At 29.1% G+C, this 20,755-nt stretch overlaps 1 protein-coding gene across 1 annotated transcript in view; it reads right to left on the reverse strand.

The window, feature by feature from the left end:
* The window catches only part of LOC113554936, a 248,619-nt gene that overhangs the window by 115,045 nt on the left and 112,819 nt on the right, over positions 1–20,755 (reverse strand). Inside the window, exons 4-10 of the mRNA XM_026959038.1 lie at positions 18,932–19,030; positions 12,621–12,892; positions 12,239–12,542; positions 6,335–6,875; positions 5,398–5,676; positions 4,742–5,014; positions 2,174–2,348 (exon numbers count right to left, since the gene is read on the reverse strand). Coding sequence (XP_026814839.1) covers positions 2,174–2,348; positions 4,742–5,014; positions 5,398–5,676; positions 6,335–6,875; positions 12,239–12,542; positions 12,621–12,892; positions 18,932–18,960 — 1,873 coding nt within the window. The 5' untranslated portion in view covers positions 18,961–19,030. The remainder of the gene's footprint in view (positions 1–2,173; positions 2,349–4,741; positions 5,015–5,397; positions 5,677–6,334; positions 6,876–12,238; positions 12,543–12,620; positions 12,893–18,931; positions 19,031–20,755) is intronic.

A 20,755-nucleotide genomic window follows, 5' to 3' on the forward strand; every position in this document is an offset into this window, starting at 1 on the left:
ATACTCGTCATTCTTCATACCGTGGTAAGAGATGAATTTTATTATAATAATACTTTTATATATATATATTTTTTTTTTTGACAGAATCCAAAAGAACTATAACCTCGGTCCTCGAGGCTTATATTAAATAGTATAAGTCGTATTGTTCAAAAGTAAAAAAATGGTCATTCGATTGTTGCAATATATTTCGTATTCTATAATTAATCTTTCAATCTTCATATTATACAACATGCTATTTACATTTTAAACCGTGTTAGAATCAGTAATTATCCCGATAAAAGACGACCCAGACATTAAATAATATTTTAAATACAGACATTTATGTACCTATTGTTCAAATGTACAATATTAAGTAAATCGAGCTAATCGATTTATTCAATAAGTACCAAACAGTGTTATACTCGTTTAGGCATTCACGCGTGTATTGTCTTTGTCAACCCTGACCATTATTTCGATACTAGGTATGAAACATGTCGATATAGCATTCCCCAAAATGTCTCCTTAATTGGTGATCAATACTGTTGGTACGATACAAGTTACCATATTTAAATATTTTATATTATCCATTACTATATATGTAACAGTTGTTACATGTTTATATTATCAAGAATATAATATTATACTATTCCCCACGCCGAGAGTACAGCTATATTGTAATATTCCATCGGAACGGAATATCAGAAGACTATTACTATTCTATGAAATCAATAATTTGCTTAGGTATGATAACTATCAAGTAACTATTATTTGGTTATAAACTAATAAACAGCATGGTTTCAATTCCATTGAAATAATTGAAAGCAAATAATTTTAAACGTATGCTTCGACTCATTATTCACAGTCGACATAATGAGCGAATAGGTAGTCATCACCTTGATTTTGTTTCCATAAAATTTGTAAAATGTGAGTATTAAGTAGAATTAATAAATATCTACAAAGTTTAAAAGTTTATAAAACTAAAATAAACTATGACAGTATACATATTCTTTTGAAGAACCATACTCCCCTAAGTATTGATATATACATAGAATATGTATATGTTCAACTATAAACACGTTAGCATAATTTATAACATAAACTTGTTTGATAAAATTAATTTTCAATGTTTGAAACTTTTGTATCCGTACGGGAATATATTTAAGCAATGAGGTTTAAATGTACTACTTAAGAATATCTAAACACGCTTACTCTCTGTTGTGAATTTTGATAGACTTAAGAGCCATCATTCGTCAAAAGAAAATACAGTTGTATTTGAAAATAAACTCAATTATTACTTTAATAATGTATATTCATATTACTTGAATAAATCAACTTTTTTCATTAAATTCTGTATATATCTGGTAATTGAAACATAATCAGTTAATTAATCCAAATAATTTAATAAAATCACAACTCTATAAGTCACCTAAAAATAATTGAAAATATGTTTTTTTTCTTATTTTTCTTTTAAACCTTTTGAGAATATAGATTAATGTAGCCTATAGAAAAAATTATGTGAAAAATAAATAACTCACAATAGTTACTTGGATATAAAAAAAAATGAATTAATATCATATTTTAAAAATTCGTTAGTCTTAATTGAATTTGTATGACTGCTACTGCAATGTTAATTTGATTTAATTGAATTATATATAATAAAAATTAATTATATCATAATGATGATAAAAATAGCAATTTATTTTAAAACTTATTAAAATAATAAAATAGTATTTAAAGTGTTTTATTCATCAGTTATTTATTATTAGTAATACATGCTGAACATTTACAGCTCTTTTAATTCTTATGTACAAATATTTTTTATAAACCACTTATATGTAGTAGCTACCTTATATTTACTATCTAAATATTTTTTCATCATATAAAATAATTATAATTCGGGAAAAATTATTCTTAACTTTAAAACCCTCGTTGACCTAAATATTGAATAAACTCGTTTAAAATGCGTTGCTCATATTTATAATAACCCGAGAATAGATTGTATAGCAATAAAGTGCCTTGTGCAGCTTTAACACAACTCAAATACATTTCTTCTATAGCTGGTTTTGTATAAATTACACTATTGCATAGCATATTATTTTTTACGAGTATAACAGTATAACCATGAAATTCATTTGTTGAAAAAAACTACTTAAATATTTACTAAATACTACATGTTACGATTGTAAAGTCTTACCTGTTTGCGTACTGGAATCGAATAAAGTGCTGCTTGTCTCCACAGCCATAGTGGCCAGAGTTCCATCAATGATTTGCGTACTTGAATCTCTCCTGCCTCTCGTACGGTAACATTCATCTGATTGAGAAGATAGTCGTCGAAAATTCCTGCACCGAATCATTTCTTCGGTAGTAGACTAAAATAATAATAATAATAATGATAATGATATAATTAAATTAAATTAAACTTTTATTTTAATTAATTCGTTTTCACCTTATTAGTAAGCAATATTATCATTGTTAATTTAATATGTTTTAAGCAATAAGTTTAGGGTTCATTATATGTTTAGAAATTGCGACGGACTGGGTATAGTTTGAGAAACTGTTGTTTGTCAGTTATTCGAAAACGTTTGTATTAACAAAATAAGAAATGTTTAGGAATAATGAATCGTTATAAATGGATTTACCGCCATAAATATTATATGATTATTTTTTCAATTTTTTAGAAATACAAAATATATCAAGGTTTTTATGTATAAGCCGTAGAAATATTCTAATTTTGATATTTATGAACTATTAAATCAATTTAATAGCCATACAAAATGTTATCCAAATGAACAATAAAGAAACATTATAATAAATTTTGTAAAAAATTAGTTTGCAATAAAACGTTTGTATGGTATCCAATCAGACAATATTTTATTGAAAGAAATCGAATACGGTAATAAATAACTAACAAATATGTTTATAATGGGTCAAATTTATAATTGCTATATTAAATAACTCACTTAAATAAGATATAAAGAACAGTGTAAAAAATAATAATAATAATAAATCATAATGACAATTAATAGGTAGGTATGGTGTACAAGTTTATATGGCCGTAGCCATTTTCCTCCGAAAACGAGATACCGTTTTCCTCCACGTCTTTTTTGACTAAAATTATGACTATTTTCCTCCAATATTTTAGCTAGTGTCGCAGTGTTGCGTTCCGAATTATAGAGATATAATATGGCTAGGATCACATTTTGTGCGTATCTGTTGATTAAATTCCGGTCGCTTGATTTATAGGTATGTAATTACAAAAATTAAAATAATTATTCATATTATGTCTAATTTTTATTTTCTTTAAACATGTATTCATTTGTTGCTTAAAATGTCCTATAATTATAAAAAATATATAATATTATATATTGTAGTGATTTTACTATAGTTTATAATTTAATTTTACACATTGTCTGGTTGCATTATCATCAACCACTTAACTACTTATTATTATTAATTATTATCTCATTTTTTATTATTATTTTATTTATTGGAGGAAAATGGTCAAAAATTATTTTTTATTTTTTGTTGAGGAAAATGGACCCGCCTGTTTATATCGATTGATATTAAGGAGTTCTTCAATAACAAACTTATTATAGTGTAGGCTAGGGTGACCATACCTCCCGTTTAAAACGGGATTGTCCCTTTTTTGATCATCATGTCCCGTTGACGGGACGCTTTTTATTCCGTTTTTACATATTATTACATTATATTTTTAAAATAAATCAATCAATGAAACAAATCTAAAATAGTTTTATAACCAAATTTATAAATAGCAGATAACAGTTTTCGTAATACAAGAATCAAGGATTGATGCTAATTAACAATTAAATTAGCGATACTGTTTAATAATAAAAAAGAAACTTTCCTAATTGTTTAAAAAAATTGTATTAGTTTTGAAATGCAACATTGTGTTGATTAATGATAATAAAAAAAATAAATATTTCTAAACATTCGAACACTTTTATTATTTACGTTAGGTTAATTAACTCAAAAAGGTAAAATAACAATAATAATTTTTTGATGGTGGTGGCGGTGGGGGGAGGGGGTGTCCCGTTTTTTTATTTTTTTTTTTTTAAATGGTCACCCTAGTGTAGACAGAAAAAAAATCAAAATCAAACGATGCGCCAGATGGCATATTATAGTCTCATCATATAGTATTTTCATAAAATAACGTACTAGGACATCATAATGGATTGGTTTAAAACGTTATCAATAATTCTACAACGATGTGCAATAAGAAATATCTGATCTAAATTAGTGTTAGTAGGGATAATTATTGGTGTGTCTGTTTCATTAAATACTAGATTATTATTAAAAACATCTAATTATACACTTTACAGCGCTGTTTTATATTTTTGACGCAAACTATTATAAAATAATTTTTCACAGAATACTTAAAAGTAGTATAAAATAATTGGGTAAACATTACACAAATGTTAAAAAATATCAATGAACAATTTACAAATGTATACACAAATTAGACACATTTCAAAAATTGTATAACTCTGTTGCGTGTCTTTGATTTAAACCAGCTACCGCCTGTAGATGCGTTTTAATTATTTACAATTACAAAAGAAAGACGAAAAATATTATAGTAGTAATATTATATGTTTGCGTAGCGTTTGTCTGTATCTTATAACCGCGATACCAGCCCATTATATTTCAGTCCGTGGCAATAACCAACAACGCTATTATGGCATGTTATAATAATAATAATATGTTATCAGAGCGTGGTAAATCCACGGTGACCAGAAACACGCACTTGTCGCCGGAAGCCCCTAGCAATCAATATCTCTTCGGTAGTGGATTGTCTCCGGATGATCGGCGTCCGCTGAGAAGTCGCAGGTGCCACGGCCCTGCCGGCCGGCGAAGGTTCTCGGGAGGAGCACGACGATGACGAATCCGGTGACCTGGACGACTGGCAACTACGTACATTGTAACCGCCCATCGTGGTGCTCTGACGTCGGTAGTTTCTGCGGCGTCTCTGCCTTCCAGGAGATACGTCCCTGCCCTGTCTGTCCGGTGACAAACCGCCCTGTAAACACACAAAGGCAAAAAACGGTCAATGTAATTAATTTTATTTTCATAGACAATATACACTACAGTGTAATAAACAATGCATGTAATAGGATAGATCAGAGTCGTTACGCGTATAGATGGATCCGAATACAGATTCTATACAATATGGTTATTCAATGGGATAAACAACATTCTGGGAGTGATCAGGACGTTTGAAATAAATTTAAATTAGGTATTTTAGTATTTTATTTGTTAGGTTATACAGGAATTTGGACTTTGAAGAGAAGAGTTAAGAGGACGTCATAAAAAAATGTCAGAATATAATATTGTTATTACAACCATGCATCATCGTAGTATTATATCCTCCCAAAAAAATAATACAGGGCACATTGTACTCACGCTGACTCTAGAGTCTCGGCGCCGAGCGTAATGCGCAGAGTCGGGCGATAGCGAGTCACGCCTGGTTTTCCGGTCAGAATAGTCCAGATCCGCGGACAGCGTCGGTTGCGAACTCCGCCGGCCGCAATGCAGGCTCGATGGCATGCACGTCTCGTCGATGGCCGTCGATTGCCGCTGCAACCTGGGCAGCTTGTTGCCGACCGATATGCCGTCCTTGCTGTGCCTTCGTTCGGGCGACACGTGAGGCTTGGAATTCCGGCGGGCCCTCGAAGAGTACACCTGTTTTGGTGTAAAAAATCTGTTAGTACGCCCTTAGTTTAATTATTATTATTATTATTTATCGACTACGCGTATTGTCTAACTACACCCTACCATGGCCCTTTCCAAAAAACCCAAATTGTAATATGTGATTTAAATAATTTAATGCAACGAGCTAATCAAGAACCGTATACCTTGATAAGTTAATAAGTGTGGGTAATTTGTGTCCAAAAAAGCGGTAATTTTACTCATCTATTTTTTTCTAATATCATAATGGTTATTGGGAAATTGAGCAATAAAAAAATTACCGAGATTGAGTAAAAAAAAAAAAAAAATAGTAAATGATAATCAAAATATTAATAGAAAAAAAGAAAATTCAAAATTCAAACGGAACGTTGTCGTCAAATTGATAATATGATTAAAATTACGTGTGCTGTATACTGTATAAACCAATCGGTAATATTTATAAAATGCAATATTATTTGGAAGACGTTTTTTGTCAAACGATAGCATTACTAATGAAACAGTGTTTAACCGTACTAGCTGACAGTACATCATTGTATGATTTTAGTAAATTAAATTATCTTCGTGTCTCTCATGATGTTCCTATGGGTGTGTGAACTGTTAAAGTAACGACGGACGAACGAGAGTCGTATTAGAGATGGCACAGGACACTCACTTGCGTGGTGGAGTCTCTGCGGGACACGGGCGGTGCGTGCGTCACGTTTCCGGCGCACAACTGTGTTGGTGGCACCGCAGACACCGGCGAGCTGGGCACCGACACTGGCGGCGTATATCCGCATGACACGCTGTGCTGCGTTGGCACCACGGAGCACGTTGTGTAGCCGCTTGACGAGCCGCACTGCGCGGTTGCCATGGATGTGTTGGCAGTGGCGCTGATGGAGACGGACGCGGTTCCGGACGAGACGGACGACGACGGTGCGTGTTGATGCGTGGGCGATAGAGGGGCGCGTGGCGAAGTGGGCGGCGGCGTCACGCTGCTGATGACCATCGTCGGCGGCGTCATGGTCTGGTCGTCCACCGTCTTCGCGGGACCGTCACCGCCACCGTAGCCTGTCGACCCGTTGGAGGACGTGGACTGGCCCGGCGCGACAATTGCCTGTGAGTCCCTACGCTTGTGGCACGTGCGGTGCTGTCGGAACGCACGACCGTCGTCTCTGGACCCGCGACGTCCGCCATCGCCGTCTGAATGGCCGACGCTGAAAAACGCAATGACCAGTGGTGAACTCACTGTTGATGGGGTGGTGAGAAATTTTAAAAATAAAGAATCAACGCGAGTCAAAGATACGCTTAGAAACATTGAAATTATTTAACTTCAATAATATAATACGTACGGGAAATACCCAGATTAACAATAGATTCGTCGAATCGTATGAAACGTTTTAGCGGAATCTCAGAATTATTCGGCGATAACATAATTCGATACGGAAAAAACCACTGTAACTAAATAAAGCACTAAAATAGATATTTTATTTTTCGAATCCCACCTAATAGATTTATGTGGTTAGCCCAGACGTTGAGATAAAATAAAATAATATACCTATTGAGATTCATTCAAAATATTTAGTTAAAACGCATTTATAATAAATTTAATCGTCTATGATTTCTGGTGTATAAAATATGTAATTAAAGTCAACAACCGAGTTTCTTAATTTACGACTGAAATACATACTTCTTAATCCATATTGAAAACACTATAATTTTTTTTTTCAAAACACATAATTTCACGCGAAGAAACAGCAAAAAAATACGTATAAAAACCAATAGTAGAATAAAATTAAGATAATTTTACCTATCATAAAAGATATGTTAATATTCTAGTTTATTTTTTCCAACATTATTGGGGTGAATACATATATTAACATTGATTATAAATACTATAGTATTAGGTATTATTAGTACTAAGTAGGCTCATTGTTCAGACTTAATTTTAAAAATATATTTCATAATATTACATTATATTATCCTAAGTGATCGGTCTAAATATCTATAATTCTATTATTGATAACATTAAGGTATATATTTTATGTTTATAATATAATATTATAGTCTTTTAATTATTCATTTATTCATCCTTAGCATACGTTACATCTTAATTTTTTTTTATGCATTCCATAAATAAAACTTTGAGAAAAATAAATATCATTAAAAAAAAAAAAGAGAAAAAGAAGTAGTTGTTCTCAGTATTATGTTTATTATTATTAGTAGTTTGACATCCATCAGTAAAAAATCAATAACTAAAAAATTGAAAAGAAAAATGAAACATAGAATTGGAAATTAATTCAGTTTCTAAAGTATCTATAGAATGTATGAGTTTTTTGAAATAAAAATGGGTTTTATTATGATTAGAATATTGTATTTTTTCATATTAACGAAATAATTAAGTTCCATTCATATTTATCCTTCGCTTTGGTGCATTAACTTTTTCAGACGTTGACTGAAAATTAAAGCTTATTTTAAATAAAATCGTGGATATTCTATACGAGAAAAGAAAAATATCATCTGAAATCTAAATACAATTATATGAGTTTTTAATCACAGAGCGTTAGGCGAAATAATTTAACATAGTTGATGGCTAAATGAATTTAAAACTTGAAATAATTTTAAGACGTACGAAAAGTAAAAGTTGAAATATATAATTAAGTTTTAGTTTACTTTCACAATCAATGGTTTTTGGGGATAAGAAATTTGGATTTATATTGATAATTTTAGAGCATAGAAATTTGGATAATGCGTTTATTATATTTAACTAATTTAAAATTAATATTGAATACTATGTAATATTTAAATGTATTTTACTATTATGAATAAATAAATACATTTGCTTTGAAAACGGCAATAAGGCTGCGCTAGTTAAACAAATTAAATATTATATTTCAGTTTAAAGCAAGATATGACTTTTTAGCTGTGCTAAATTGTTGATAATTGAAATAACAACTTTAATGTTAACGATGTTTGTCTAAAAAAAAAATATGTGATTGACTTATTTTTATAAGGAAATTGTATTTTTTTTCTTTTTCTTATTTTTTAATAAATGAAAATGAATTCTGTTAACTTTCCAAGATGATTTTCCTACTTGAAAATATCAATGCAATAATATATATATATCATTGTAATAAGTTATAGGTCATTTTTCAATTAGAATAAGAATTGTTGTTAACAACGTTGATAGGATTTGTACGGTTGTTGAAGGAATTGTAGGATAGATATTAGATACTTAACAAAGGCGTAACTAGTGCAGATGAAAATATATTTTAAAATATCGTAAAATGTAAAGTAAAGGTAATTAAAATGTTAAAAATCGACTAGTGTTTATTACAATTGAAAAGGAACAATTATTAGTTAACAAAAATTATTATTCATTACAAGTAGATTATAATAGTGTAATGGAAGATACGTTGCAACGTATTATCATAGTATGAAAGGAAATAAACAATAAGCTGAGTTTGTGGGGCAAGAATAATACGCGAAATCAGAATACTGGTAAAATAATTATTGTTGTCTGATCATATTATATTAAGGAGCTTATAATTTAGAGTATTATTTGCAGCACTGCAGATCGGATTGGTCGTAAAATACAGTACAATTAAACACACAAGTATTGATAACATTATATTATATTCATGAATACCTGATAATTTTTTTAGCTAATAAATACCTTGATACATCACAGTACTTTGAATGCGTATTTTTAGCGCATTGTGTCTTAAAGTTTAGTATCTGAATTAAATTGTACTGTTAAAATAGCAAAATCAAAAAGTGCTTATTACTGGTTTATTTGTCAGAGATTATAATTCAATATATTATCAATCAAAATCATTCAAAACAATCAATATATTCTATAATATTTATACAGAATATTGGTTTTTAATAAAATAAATATTATAAAATGATCAGTGTCGAGAAATTTAGCTTATGTAAGGCGTAGGTGTGCATTTATAATTATTATGCTTTGGTAAAATGAATTTGTAAAACTTTTTTGTTTTAATTTATTTCGTGAATTTTCATCAGAAAAGGGCTAAAGCGTAATATGATATTGAAATTGAAAAAAAAGTTTTAATTACAGTTTTCAGACATGATATAAAAGTCAAATAAGAATTAGTTAAAAAATAATGACGTATTATAAACTTTAAAATTTATTAAGACTTACTATTGAATTTAAACGTTTTTGTTTGTCAGTTATTGAATACAATAGTTTTGTAAACGATGATAGAAATGCAGAATATTGGACATTTTTATGTAGAACATCTAAATATCACATATATTAAATCTTAGAAACGAAAACCATTCCAATAACTTTTTGTGTGACTATAAAATTGTTATAATATTATACTTTAAAAAAAAAGTTCAATATATCAGCTGTGGACTTTTCAAGATAATACTCGTATTTCAAGAGGACTGTAGGAGTAGTATTTCAGTGGATTATGACAGTTATGTAATCAGGTTGGAAATATCTTTTAGCGAAAATTGAATATTTTTTCATCAATATATACAATTTTAATTTAAAATCTTCATTGGAAGTTATATTACACTAAGGTTAATTGTAATTTATATAGATAACGATATAAATAGATCGAAGAATGAATATTTTGATTTTATTATTTATATTAATAGATTTGGTGTGCGTCAGTCTATTTTTACAGTTTTGTGTATGTATGTGTTCAAATCAAATAAAATTGAATTATTAGTAAAGTAGTCAGTCGTTGGACTCGATTGCATATGACCTGTAAACGCGAAAACTATCGAAGACAAAAAAAAATATACAATGCATTGCTTTGGTGTAGTAAAATTGCCTATCCAGGACGGCGTGTTATATTATAATAACTACCTACAAAACATTGTTATTATTTAGACACATAAAACAAAACTTTCACTTTGTATGATACTGGACAATTGTCAGGTAATGGTCGTTAGTATAAATTCACAAACCACTAAGTACTACCAAGTCTTTCGTTTTATTTTATAATAACATTACTATTTTATTTCCTGAAATGTTTCAGTATTATATTCTATTACGTTAAATTTAAAAATACTTGTTATGTGTGGAGAAAGATTTTAGAACAATAAACACTCAAATTACTGAACTTGAAAATAAAAATAGCAGTATTTGACTTGGAGTGAATAATAATAATATTTATTTTTATAACTTATTCATTTTTGGTATTATTTATAACTCGTGGAGTTGAGTTGAATATCAATATATATATATTTATATAATATTATAACTTTATAATACAAGGTAATATTAACTATGATAAGAAACGTAAAAGATAACTTGCAAGTAAATTAAATGTAGTAGACGAAAAAAAAAATTAATTTGTAGGAATACATACAACTGATTATTATACGTCACTTGAATTGTGCAAGGTGATAAAGAATTTTACGAGTATAAGATTTGATGAAAACCGTTTTCCCGGAAAGCTTTGTTTTGAATTAATAATAGGCAACGTTTGATCATTAAAATACGACTGCTATAATAATGGATCTTGTTGGTATATTATTAAAGACCATTCTCAGAGACATAATAAAAATGGATCACAAGGAAACATGTTCTATGTCTAGAAAGTTTTCATAAAAATTGAACATTACATTTATTATAACTAATACAACTAATAAAGTACACATAACATTAAATATTATTATTCAGTTGAATATTTAATTAATCTTTAACCAACAAATTTTAATAAAGTTACTTGATTGTAACTACAAAGCAAATTGATCGTTTCTAAACTTTCTAGACAGTTTGTAAAACAACAGTAATTAATACATATTGGTACCGAAGTAACACATTTACGAATATCCCATTTTATGAGGAAAACACATAATAATAATATGTCCAATGTGTATAACATATACATTTTTAATTGTCATCACTCAAACTCTCCTCAGCTGTTATTATATTAGCATGTATACGTTTCATCTCAGTAATAATTAAAATGTAATATTGCATATACCTACTATACATTAGCGGTGTCTGGACATTATTGTCTTTATTAAATGTACCTATACTTTTATGTAAATATGTAATAATATGATTTATATATATATATATATGAATTGTATTCACTATTCACCGTTTATTTACGACCACGTCGTTTATTAAGTCGTCTTTTCTTTTTTTTATTTTCTGATATGTTATCAAAATAGGTTACGTACTTTAATGTTTCTCGATAAATTATAGTCTCTTTGATAATTGTCAACATAAATCTGAATTTATCAGTGTATGGAAGTGATTTAGTGTGACTATACATCCTCGGAATACACTTGAAACTAAAGAATGCGATTTAGCGAAGAGGCGTTTGAATATGATATTGTATATTATAATTATAACATAATTCTCCTGTAAATATGTATTCAAATGGACTGTAAATGTATATACATTTGAGTAGAAAATGTGTTTTTTTTTATCTGACGGCTGTGCACAGTACCAATAATCAGAAAAAAAATAACCTCCACTCTCCAAGTACCCTTCACACGCACTGATTATAGCGTAAGTAACAATAATATTGATAATAATAGTAATAATAATAATAATAATAATAATAGAAATAAAAATAATTACTCTCCGGATCCTCTGCGCCTAGGCTGCTGCGAGACGCTACTTGGCGTTATGATGGAGTCGCGTCGGTTGTTGAGCAGTTTGGCAATGTCGGCCCGGAAATCGGTCTTGGAGTCCCGGCGGCCGCCACCTTTACTGGACAACGACTTGACGCCTGAGTCGACGGACGACTCGCGTCGCTTCCGGGATGACGTGATCGTGTTAGACCGACCGAACGGAAGCGTCTTGGCGATATCGGCCAGCGTCTCGCGCCTGGTGATGCCCTTTGGACGACCACCCGACTTACCTCCGCCACCGCCGCCTCCGCCTCCGCCTCCACCGCCGCCGCCGCCCGCCCCACCTCCACCGCCACCTCCAACGCCACCTCCACCCATGCTGGTGCCGCTCCACTCGCGCAATATGTCGGTGAGCTGGGCAAGCGAGCTGCGCCTCCGCCGGCGGCTGACCGGCGGCGACGTCTCCGCGGTCTCCGTTGGCGGCGACTCGGTGGTGATCTGCGCGGCCGAGTCCCGGCGACCGCCCAACCGCTGTTTGATGGTCGTCTCCTCCATCTGCTCGCGCAGTATGTCGTCCCAACCGTTGCCGCCCTGCCACACCAGTCCCACCTGGTGGCTGAGGATCGGCAGGTTGCACACGAAACATATGGCCGTCATCGTCCTGCAGGATGCCGCACGCACGCCGAAAACAAACGCACAATGTACAATATTATACGCGTGTGCGAGCGAACGACAAATATTATTATTTACATAATGTATATGATAATATCGTTTTATTTTTTGGCGTACGCCGTGGATAAGGCGGCCGACGAATGTCGTTTGTTTATTCCGCTACACGTACGTATATAACTAGGTATCATAGGTGCAGTTATACGATTTTACGCGTCACTTACGGAACAGCGTAATCTCGAACGATTTAAAAAAAAAAAAAAAAGGTTAATCTACATAATTTTCGTTTTCTGTGTATCGAGTAAATTTATTCCAGTTGTTGTATAATATATTTTTCAATATACTGTACTATGATAGTATAATAAACATGAAATGGACATTTTATCGCATCGATTTAAACCGTATACATCAAAAACTTTTGAACGCGGTTAGGTACCTACTATGAATTGCCGCGGAAAACACAATTTTATGGTCGACAACTTTAGGACTTTGAAAGAAGTATAACATTCATTCAATAGTCATTATAATGATTAAAGTTAACATTTCCAGCGTTCTCCTCATTCATATCAACGGTTTTCTACCTGTTAGTTTTGCCGTGTCATATTTTTTGAAGTGGTAAAAATTGTTTTTCTGCAGCGTGTACGTTTCGTGATCGGTTTCATTTTTCTGTACGTGATCCGACGGCGACAAGTGTTCTATAGAATTTATACTGAGCGATGAAACCACGGATTCAGCTTGCGTATAAATGATGAACAAAAGCGCGCGGAATAAACAAACGTACTCGAGTTATGTATACACATAATATATTGTGTATTATAATATTACGGTTAAAAAGGTTGTGTAGTTTATGAGAAAATATCGTAACTTTATATTTAATCATTTCAATTAAGATATAAATGTATTTCATCAACTCTGTCGTAAAATTATTCCATGGAAGATAGAACAAATTAAAAAAATAAAGGTTAGGTTGAAAAATAATTTGTAATTTGAATTGTTATATAAAATCTGTCTACTCTGAAATTGTATACGATATACCTATTAAACATAATTTTTCACATAAAAACTGATAATATGAATAATACAATATTGTCAAATTGCATTTTTGTATTCTTATTATCATCAATATTGTACATGACGTTATTTTCTCACAGAACATTATGCTTTAACCGTAATATATATATATTATATACTAACATTTAACAACTGAAAATAATTAACTAGTTATCTAAAACGATATTGACTATATCGAAAAAAGCAACTGACACAACAAGCCAAATCGTAATTACTAATAATAAATAGCAAAATCAACCATGCAAAAATTCAAATCACTCAACAAAAAATAATGGTTAAAATCTTTTCAATTAAATAATGTTCTATAGATTTTAGTTTTGGAAATGTGTGCTTTTTAGAAAAATAAATAATAGGTGTGAATGTGCTAGTATCTCCTTTATACGGAGTACAATATTGTGAACAAAAAATACCCCAATTTCTATGCGACATAAATGGACTGACCATTGTTTGTCATATAATGTATACTTATCGAAAACAACGTTGACGATTAGATATATATATAAAATGCATGTTATAAGTAATAGTGGCTGAAAAAAAATGCGATCGACAATCGTATAGTGAGTATGTCGTATAATATATAAATATGATAACATTAATTATTTAACGGAATAAAAATTACGATTCATTGTAAAAAAATAAACAAATATTAAAGATATTGAGTTAAACAAAAAAAATACGTTTACAAGGTGATCTCAAATTAAATGGCTACATAAATTATTAATCTTAGTCAATTTTTGTATTTTAGGAAACGATATTTATATACAGTTAATTAAATGTATTTTACTATTTATTATTTTCAACACTACATTCTTATAGATATTTTAAACTTTATACAAATTGTGTTTTAAAAAAATAACTATTGTATAAAGAACTAAATTGGTGTAGCCATTTGAATATGGATTACTTTGTAAATAAATATAAAATGTATAATGTATATTATATAGTATTATATATAGTTTATACATTTTATCGATTTGTTGAAAAATTCAATAGACCACTCTAATGAATAATTTATTTATAATATCTTACGAACATGACCCGTGCATAATAATAATATTTTATATTAATGTGTATAATACTATAAATATTATAATATAGACACGTGTATATTTACGTGAAATAAATCAATATTATTAGTATGTGCGATGCAATGAAGTGATAAACTGATAATAATATAAATTATCATTATTAACTTTGTATAGTTACACGTATTAGTTAAAACGCATAATAGGTATTAAACTTAGGTACATGCAAACAGGGACGGAAAACTAATCACGCGCGCCAAAGTGCCACCGGAATAACTCTCGGAAATCCATGAAGTCAAGCGCGGCACATCAATAATCATTATCTAATACCAATTATCTGATTCGGTAAAAATTAGTGTAATTGACGGATATCATTTCATTTTTTTTATATTTATTTATATATGAGCGAAAGTTTTCGGTTGTTACGCGTGTTAAAATTACGTTAACGTCTACGTGGTATATACCGTGGCGTTTAACGGCACTAAGTGGCATATTACATACTTTTATTTCTAAAAAAAAATAATTTATAACTGAATTATAACATTATTATCAAAACTATATCATCTTTAATATTGCATGATTCTTATAACTTTGTATTGGTTTATAAAAAATAACTACTAAGGGCACTTAGGCGTGTATAGGATTTTTAGAATCACTTTAGCAGAGGCAATTATTCTTCCTCAAATTACTATAGAAGAATTAAGTATATTTTAATGAACTGTAATCCTACCGTATAAATGATAATTGAAGTTTTAGTTTTGAAATGTATGTAGTATATAGATATATTTATTATATTTGTATGTGTTACATTATATCTGCAATCAATAATTATTATAAAAATATTTGTAAATAAATCAAAATTTCGAAGTATGTATAATTATTATTCATATATTGTTCAAGATACACATTAATATAACGTTTATACTAATGAGAGTAAAACGTAAAATGTAAAAAAATGTGATTTAGTACGGTTTAATAGAAAAAAAGCACCCATGATGTATTTGATAAATAACAGTTATCAGTGTTGACATGGTCTTTGAAGCAAAACAGTTATTATATATCTTGCGTCTGGGATCTAGTGCAGTTGTGTTCAACGTAATAACTCGGTCGACGAGAGAACATAATAATATATCACACTGAATTTGTAATGATATTATATTGTTCAAATTGTACTCTCGGACACCCTCACCTTTTCTGAGAGTTGGTTTAGCTATAAAAAGGATGAGTTTATAAATCTTTACGATCCTAAATAATATATATATACATTATACATAGACGAATGCGATAATTAACATTTTTATTGCCTGTGAACATTAAAGTTTTATAAAAGTATTTTGAAAGTTCTCTCTGTAATTTTCTGCCAAAAATTTGAGCAAACCTATGATTTTATTTAAAAACGTGCTTAAAATTAGAAGAAAAGAATCTGTGTTATGATCTAGGACTGCTTTTTTATTAAATTTAAAACGTATACAGTGAATTTTAAAAACAAAACAAAATTTTAAAGTGTATCGGTTGTAAAATGTATACAGATCATGATATAATGTACATGTATACAATTTATTATTATGGAATTAATATTATTGTAAGACTTTTAGTTTTTTAAAAAAAAAATGAGCCATGAGGGGTTAAAAATTAAAATTCAATACACATTATTGTCAAAATACTGATTTTTCATGAGAAGCGATTTTTATATTTCTTATTCTATAATCAATGTAAGTTTACTTAAACCCAATAAATGTAATGTACAATGAGTTATAGTAATTTAAAAAAAAAATAATATTACATTTTTAGCATTTTTTGGAATAATTTACAATTATCTAAATACCATATGGAAAAGGTTTATTTTAGATTAATCAGTCATTTTTAAAAGCGAATTTCACCAAGAAACAGTATGTTTTGATCTATTCTGACAACTTCAATTAATTTCTCATTTTTTTCCATACGAATCAATGTATCATTCTATTTTGTAAATTTTGGGAAAAATAGGTACGTATATATATATATAATGTATTAATTTGATATTTTCTTCCATATTATAATTTATTAGTTTATGTAGCTTATGTAAAATTTAAAATTGTTCATGCCATATATAAAATAATATTGATATACACTGAAATGATATATTGTTTCTGTTCTTAAAAGTTGATATACTTCCTAAAAGTAAATAAAAAAGTTCAAACCATGTATCGAAACGTCAATTTGAAAGTGGAATATGTTTTTCGTCTCTAGCGTATAAGTAGTAATATATTTGTGTTCATATAAATCATGACCCCGCGATCAAATGGTGTATGTTTTGTGACAAAGATCTGAGCAACACATCAAATGGATATTCAACACTAGTTTTGCTACATTATGCTATTTAGTATGTAAGTATTTTGTATGGTTTGTAATGCATGAATAATCTTTTTCAACAAACATGCGCTTTCCTATTTCTCCCTTCAAATTTGAAATTTTGAATTATTAAATACACTTAAGTTCCGAATTTTAAAATATTTAATTTTTTTTTTTATATACATATATATTATATATACCGCTTAAAGATTATCCCGTGGTGATAAAAACTTTTTTTTTTCCAATGGGTATTAGTATCATTGTTCTAATACCCTTAGTTCACATTTTTAATTAACTCAACATTTATTCGATTGAATTCCGGTTTAAATATATTAAGATTTTGAAAAAATATTCTTAACGATTTACATGAAAAACGACGGCTTACATTTGGAACAAAAAAGTTTGTATTGTTACAACAAGACATAACTTAAATGGTATAAAATATCTAAGTAGGTGTTTAAATTTTAAAATAATTAATTAATGAAATTAAAAGAGATGAGCATGCTTAATGAATCACCTTGTATTTAAAAAAAATCTTTTTTTATTATTAATTTTATTTAATGATGCGTTATTATTATACATTTTCTCGTGCATTTTAAACAATTTTTTTTCTAGAATGCTTACGCTAAGTTAAATAATAATTAAACATTTTAAATCCCTCAATAAACTTAAAACTCTTGGTAATCTGATAAGCGCGATAAATAAATAAATTCCAAGAATTAACTAGTCATTGAAAATTATTATAGTTTTGTTTTTTTTTTTTATTTTTTTTAAGTAGGTATGTTTAGAAACAAACGTTTATTTATTTGTATGGCTTATAGGCAAATGGTAGATATATTTATTTATTACATTTCAATCATACATGTTCATTTTATACTAATAACGATAGTACGTTTTTATTACTATAACTATTATAGTCACAACCATCGAGCCGTGCTTTAATGATAATATTAAACGAGAGGATAAAAAAAAATTAATCGGATACTAAAAAATATGCATAACATACAACTCAAACGAAATAACAAGAATTCGCATCGTTTCATTTTTAATTCGAATTTTCCTTTTTTTAATAATTAAAACCATTGATAAATAATATGTTTTGAATATGCAGTTTGAATTCGCTCCGACCCTAGCTATTTTCAATTTTTTTTTCTATTCGAAATTTTCTCATTATTTCTCGGCTCGATATAGTTAACAGTAAAACGACTACGTTAGTAGAATACATTATTATTTTCATTTAGAGCTTCGTATTATTATAATGAAAGTATTAGCGTGGAAAAAAACAAATTAAACGCTGACGGAGAGAGGTTGTTGATATATTATAATGTGGCACGCGCAAACAACGTTGTACAGTTGAACCAATATACTTTATATTATAATATTATTAAAATTAATCATTACAAGATGTAATATTATCATATCATGATCAGTTTCCGCCCTTGCTCTTTATGGGAATATAAATTAATATAAATAGTATAGTTCAAAACAGTATCGTTCACCGTCTGGAAACGTCAACGTCTAGATGAAAATATAAATAAAATATACATTCAAAAAATAAAAAATAAATAAATAAAAATAATGGAAATGTGAATGATGATCGGGACCTGTAATGACGAAGCCTCGGATACGCCATAATTCATTTTCTATTGGCGATTTGTGACTGTGGCAGCGTCCTACTCTACAGATTTATCTCACCATCACAACTGTAACACACACACATCGTGCATTTTGCTAATTTTCAGTTTTTTTTTTTTTTTTGATGCTATGGGTATGATTAAAAAAACATGACAAAAATAGGTAGGTAGTACAAAAAATAAACGTATACAAATGAAATAAATATCAGCTTTCAATATTAATATGTGATAAGTAAAGTATTGTGATAACTATCCAATTATACCAATAATGCTACGTTCACAAAATATATAACTGGTAAGTATTCCTATAGGTAAGTACACTGCTGTTTTAATATATTTATTGGGGTCTTGAATATACGAGTATAATTCTAAATAGTGCACTATGATAAAAGTGTATACTGTTATAATAGTTGTCTTATACAAAATAAAAATATCCCTATTATCTACAATACTAGGCTTATGAAATATAATATCTAATTACGATGTATTATAACAGTATTTGTGTTTTGTTTTATTAAAAAAAAAGTGCTGTTCATCCAACAATAATAATTGTAATGTACAACTTGTAAAGTATGTTTACCTATCTACGTAATGCTTTTTATAACTGTAATACGGGCTTATGGCACTTTATACATATCAAACAATTAAATTGTTAAATTTAGCACAATGATAATTATTAATCATATAATACGTATATTGTAGTATATTTAGATTTAAATTTTAAATTTTCCCGTTGGATTTACTGAACCGATTAAAATATTTTTTATCGATATTTCAAACGTTCGCAAATAATAAACATTTAATAGTTTGATAATTGATTATTATATTTCAAAATATTAAACTAAAACGAAAATAAACCATACGAAATTATTGCTATAATTATTTCGTATAGAAATATACTATTTCAAAATTTAGCTTTACATTTTATTGTAGTGACCAATTACCACGTATAAATATTATTCAATTTTAATGTAAACTTCTACGCAATATAGTATTGCTAAGCATTATGTATTTTTTTTTTTACCATGAATTTAATTATGTATGTAGTTTCAATGTCAATAAAAAAATCTCATGTGATTTGAACTGTGTAATATAATGTAAACCTATGGGTCTGTGGTAAATAGTAATGGAAAATACACATTATCTGACCCTTGAAAAATAAATGTAATTAATTGACAATATAGCGAAAAAATTGATCAATTTTTTCGTTTGAAAACACAAAAACAAACATACATAGACCAACGATTGCATTACATTCATTAAATATTTATGTTTTAAGTAAAAGCAAACACGATAAATTTATTACATAGTGACTTATATAAATTTAATATACCATATTATACCTCTTATTTGTTTCAGTTCATATACAATTTATTCACTATTAATAACAGTTCAATAGTGATGAATATAGACGACTGTTACATGTGATTATATTATTATATTCTATAATAATGTTTATTTATCTTTATAATACCAGGGCCTGGACACTAATAAAAACGAATACGGTAAAGACACCTTCTTATAATAAAACCAGATTTCATAATTTTTGTGGAATTGAAAAACGATCTGCAATCGACACAATTATTATAGAATATTATAATCAACGCGATAATATTTGATCATGTACCACTCAAACCGTACTAAGAAACCAGACAGTCTGGCACATCGACGAAATGCAATAATAATAATAATATTATAGTGCTCGAGCGTTGTGATATTATTAAATTTTGAGAAAACGTCTCTTTTGTAAACATCCGCCAATTGCCGGAATCCGTTCAAAATTACTTTTTTCCT

Source organism: Rhopalosiphum maidis, chromosome 2 (assembly GCF_003676215.2).
Source record: "Rhopalosiphum maidis isolate BTI-1 chromosome 2, ASM367621v3, whole genome shotgun sequence".
Classification (NCBI taxonomy): Eukaryota; Metazoa; Arthropoda; class Insecta; order Hemiptera; family Aphididae; genus Rhopalosiphum; species Rhopalosiphum maidis.